We start from the raw sequence: 4828 nt of genomic DNA, 5'->3' as shown, positions 1-4828 counted from the left end.
CAATAATCCCTGCTGTCTGTCCTGAATTAATCCATTTTATCCCTACACTGTGTTATTCCCTCCAATATTCCCTGCTGTCTGTCCTGAATTAATCCATTTTATCCCTACACTGTGTTATTTCCTCCAATAATCCCTGCTGTCTGTCCTGAATTAATCCATTTTATCCCTACACTGTGTTATTCCCTCCAATATTCCCTCCTCTTTGTCCTTTATTAAAGTCCAGTTTTTTCCCTCGAGTTTGACATCAATCAGGTTTAAAATTGATGCAGAGTTTCAGCCAATGAGGGAGATCCGGGCTCAGCCCCGCCCACTCGGTGCCTCAAGTCCCGCCCCTCACCCACTCCCATTGGTTGGAGGACCAACCGCCCGCTCGGTCCTCCAGCCCCTCTCCGCTCTTCCTATTGGTCCGGAGCTCCCGTCAATCACCCGGGCAGTGTGAGCTGAGCATGCGCGGCGGGCGGGGTGTGAGGCCGAGATCGTGTCGGCAACAGGTGAGAGATGGGCGGGGGGAGCGGGTTAATAAACCCCGGGGGAGGGGGCGGGGGCTTCACAAACCCCGAGTGCGGCCCCGGGCCCGAATATCAAACAGTGAACATTCTCCTCTCTCTCTCTACACTCCGGGGGCTCCGGTTTAGATCAGACCCGAAACTCAACACACGGCCCGCGGCCTCCGAGCATGCGCAGTGTCAGCGTCAAACCTCGTGACTCATCGAATCAGGGAGCGTCTGTAAATGAAGAAGAAATGGTGATCGGTCAGGGAGCGTCTGTAAATGAAGCAGAAATGGTGATCAGTCAGGGAGCGTCTGTAAATGAAGGAGAAATGGTGATCAGTCAGGGAGCGTCTGTAAATGAAGTAGAAATGGTGTTCGGTCTGGGAGCGTCTGTGAATGAAGGAGAAATGGTGATCGGTCATGGAGCGTCTGTAAAAGAAGGAGAAATGGTAATAAGCCAGAGAGCATCAGTAAATTAAGGGGAAGTGGTAATCGGCCAGGGAGCGTCTGTAAATTAAGGAGAAATCGTGATCAGTTGTGGAGTATCTGTAAATGAAGGAGAAATGGTGATGAGTCAGGGAGCATCCGTTGATAAAGGACAAATGGTGATCGGTTCGGGAGCTACTCCAACCGCCTTGCAATAAATTCCATCATTCCATTTGCTTTCCTGATTGCTCGCTGTACCTGCAAGTTAACTTTCTGTGTTTCTTGTACGAGGACACCCAAATCCCTCTGAACACCAATATTTAATAGTTTCTCACCATTTAAAAAGTATTCTGTTTTTCTATTCTTCCTACCAAAGTGAATAACCTCACATTTCCCCACATAATACTCTATCTGCCACCTTCTCGCCCACTCACTTAACCTGTCCATATCCCTTTGCAGACTCTTTGTGTCCCCCTCACAACTTACTTTCCCACTTAGCTTTGTATTGTCAGCAAACTTGGATACATTACATTCGGTCCCATCATCTAAGTCATTGATATATATTGTAAACAGCTGAGGCCCAAGCACTGATCCTTGCGGCACCCACTGGTTACACTTCTAGGTCATTAATATATCTCAAAAAAGAGTCATGGTCCGAATACCAACCCCTGTGGAACATCACTGTATACTTCCTTCCAGTCTGTAAAACAACGGTTCATCACTGATCTCCACGTTCTGTCTCTCAGCCAATTTTGTATCCATGCTGCCATGGGCTTCAATTTTACCAACAGGTCCATTTGGTGGTACTTTACCAAACGCCTTTTAAATGTCCATGTACACAACATCGAGTCACTACCCTCATCAACCCTCTCGTTATTTCATTGAAGAACTCAATCAAATTAGTCAGACATGATTTTACTTTTATCAAATCTATATTGGCTCTCATTTATTAACCCACGTTCTTCCAAGTGAGAATTAATTTTGTCCCAGATTCGGGTCTCTCGAAGTTTCCCACCACCGACGTTAGGCTGACTGGCCTGTAATTGCCGGGTTTATCCCTCTCCCACATTTATGAACAGGGGTGTGACACTTGCAATCCTCCAGTCCTCAGACACCACTCCCATATCCAAGGAGGATTGGAAGATTGTGGTCAGAGCCTCTGCTATCGACACCCTTACTTCCCTCAGTAATCGAGGAGGCATCCCATCTGGACCGAAAGACTTTTTACTTTGAGCACTGCCAATCTTTTAAGTACCTCCTCTTTATCGATTTTTATCGTCTCCAATATCAGAACTACCTCCTCCTTCACTGCTAAAATGGCAGAATCCTCTTCTCTTGTGAAGACGGATGTAAAGTAATCATTTAGTGCCTCAGCCATGCCCTCTGCCTCCACAAGAAGATCTCCTTTTTTGTCCCGAATCGACCCCGCCCTTCCTCTGACTCCCCTTTTACCATTTGTATGTTTATAAAAGACTTTTGGATTCCCTTTTATGTTTACCACCAATATATTCTCATACTCCCTCTTTGCACCTCTTATTCCCTTTTTTAGATCTCTGTACTTTCTTTGTTCAGCCTGGTTCACGACTGTATTATGAACCTTACATTCCTCATAAGCCTCCTGTTTCATTTTAATCTCTATCTCTTTCGTCATACAGGGAGCTCCAGCTTTGGATGCCCTTCCTTTCTCTCCCGTAGACATCTGTCTACTCTGCACCCAAACCAACTCCTCCTTGAAGGCCTCCAATCATTCAATTATTGTTCTGCCTGCCAATTTTTGATTCCAATCAACACGGACAAGATCCCTTTTTAACTCACTGGAATTTGCCCTCCTCCAGTTAAGAATTTTCACATTTGACTGTTCCTTGTCCTTTTCCGTAACTATTCTAAACCTCATGAGATTATGATCACTGCTGCCCCACTGAAAGATGCTCCACCTGCCCCACTTCATTCTCCACACCGAGCCCACTGCTGTACTCACACTTTCTCACACTCACTCTCTCACAATCACTCACACTCTCTCACACTCACTCTCACACTCTCTCACTCACTCTCACATTCCTCTCTCACCCTTTCACTCACGGTTTAGGGCCACTGAAATATGATGCGATGGGTTTGGATTTCAGCACAGGGAGGAGGGAGAGTGTGTGGGACGGGGATTTACAGCTTTGAGGAATGAGAGAGGAAATAATGTTCCATAGAAAGTCAAGTTATCTGATCTGAATTTCTATCCTGTACTTACATTGATAACTTTTATAAACTCCTTTAACAGGGGAGGATTTGCAGAGGGAAACTCAAATCAAAGATCACGTCAAGATCTGACAGAGTCACTCGATTCATCAGGACCTGAATATCATCGGCCTTTGAATGTGGAAGGAGAAATGTTTGTCTGTTCTATCCGTGGGAGAAGATTTCAAACATCAGTGTGAGTGGAAAAGCACCGAGACACACACACACCCGAGTGAGAGTGTTCCAGTGCACTGACTGTGGAAAGAGCTTTAACCAGTTACACAGCCTGAAAAAACATCGCACCATTCACAGCGGGGAGAAACCGTACACGTGTTCTGTGTGTGGACGAGGCTTCAACTGATCGTCCAACCTGGAGAGACACAAGGACACCTGGACCATGGAGAAACCGTGGAAATGTGGGGACTGTGGGAAGGGATTCAATTACCCTTCAGAGCTAGAAACTCATCGACGCAATCACACTGGGGAGAGGCCGTTCACCTGCTCCGTGTGTGGGAAGGGATTCACTCAGTCATCCACCCTGCTAAGACACCAGCGAGTTCACTCTGATGAGAGACCATTAAAATGTTCTGACTGTGAGATGAGGTTTAAAAGGAAAAGTATTCTGCTGATACACCAACGGACCCACACTGGGGAGAGGCCGTTCACCTGCTCCGTGTGTGGGAAAGGATTCACTCAGTCATCCAACCTGCTGTCACACCAGCGAGTTCACACTGATGAGAGACCTTTTAAATGTTCTGACTGTAAGAAGAGGTTTAAAAGCAAAATTGAACTGCTGACACACCAACGCACCCACACTGGGGAGAGGCCGTTCACCTGCTCCGTGTGTGGGAAGGGATTCACTCAGTCATCCAACCTGCTGTCACACCAGCGAGTTCACACTGATGAGAGACCTTTTAAATGTTCTGACTGTAAGAAGAGGTTTAAAAGCAAATTTAATCTGCTGAAACACCAACGCACCCACCAGCGAGTTCACACTAGGGAGAGGCCGTTCTCCTGCTCTGTGTGAAAGAAGAGATTCACTCGGTCATCCCTCCTTCTGTCACACCAGCGAGTTCACACTGAAGAGAGACCTTTAAATGTTCTGACTGTGAGAAAAGATTTAAAATCAGAAATGATCTGCTGAGACATCGACGCACTCACACTGGGGAGAGACTGTTCACCTGCTCCGTGTGTGGGAAGGGATTCACTCAGTCATCACATGTGCTGAGACACCAGCGAGTTCACATATGACTGCAGGGGTTGGATTCTGCTGTTAATCCCATCCAGGACTGAACCATGTTCATTCTGACAGTTGGGGTTTGTTTCTCCTGATGTTAATAACCCCGATAACTGGGCTAGAGTTTAATATTCTGGATATCTGTTCAATAAATCAGCTTTGTTTCAAACACTTTGTTGTAGATTTTGGTCTTTCCCACCTGAGTGTTTAACATCACCTGACTGGAGCTCAGAAAGGACAATCTGGGGGGAGGATCGTCCGGTGGGAACAGAACTTCAGCCTGGACACAGTCCTTCAGGGCCACACTGAGAGGGGCAAACGGCACTTTGGTCTTTCTCGTCTCTCTTCACTGACAGCAAAGTCACCGTGCGGCGTCCAGTCTAAAAATGACTGTGGTAATTATTCTATGAAGATTTAACCTGTTTGTGTGACAGTCCTGAGTCTACCA

The 4828-nt window shown here is 46.6% G+C and overlaps 1 protein-coding gene across 1 annotated transcript; it reads left to right on the top strand.

The window, feature by feature from the left end:
• Positions 1–762: 762 nt before the first annotated feature.
• On the top strand, positions 763–4582 carry LOC137310779 (zinc finger protein 239-like). The gene is made up of 2 exons (XM_067978399.1): positions 763–940; positions 3187–4582. Exon 2 carries the CDS (start codon positions 3541–3543, stop codon positions 4168–4170), a length of 630 nt encoding a protein of 209 aa, XP_067834500.1. The 5' UTR covers positions 763–940; positions 3187–3540; the 3' UTR covers positions 4171–4582.
• The last annotated feature ends 246 nt before the right edge of the window (positions 4583–4828 follow it).

This window comes from Heptranchias perlo, unplaced genomic scaffold (genome assembly GCF_035084215.1).
Source record: "Heptranchias perlo isolate sHepPer1 unplaced genomic scaffold, sHepPer1.hap1 HAP1_SCAFFOLD_275, whole genome shotgun sequence".
Lineage (NCBI taxonomy): Eukaryota > Metazoa > Chordata > Chondrichthyes > Hexanchiformes > Hexanchidae > Heptranchias > Heptranchias perlo.
Note: the sequence above shows the minus strand (reverse complement) of the source record. Positions and strands in the feature narration are given on the sequence as shown.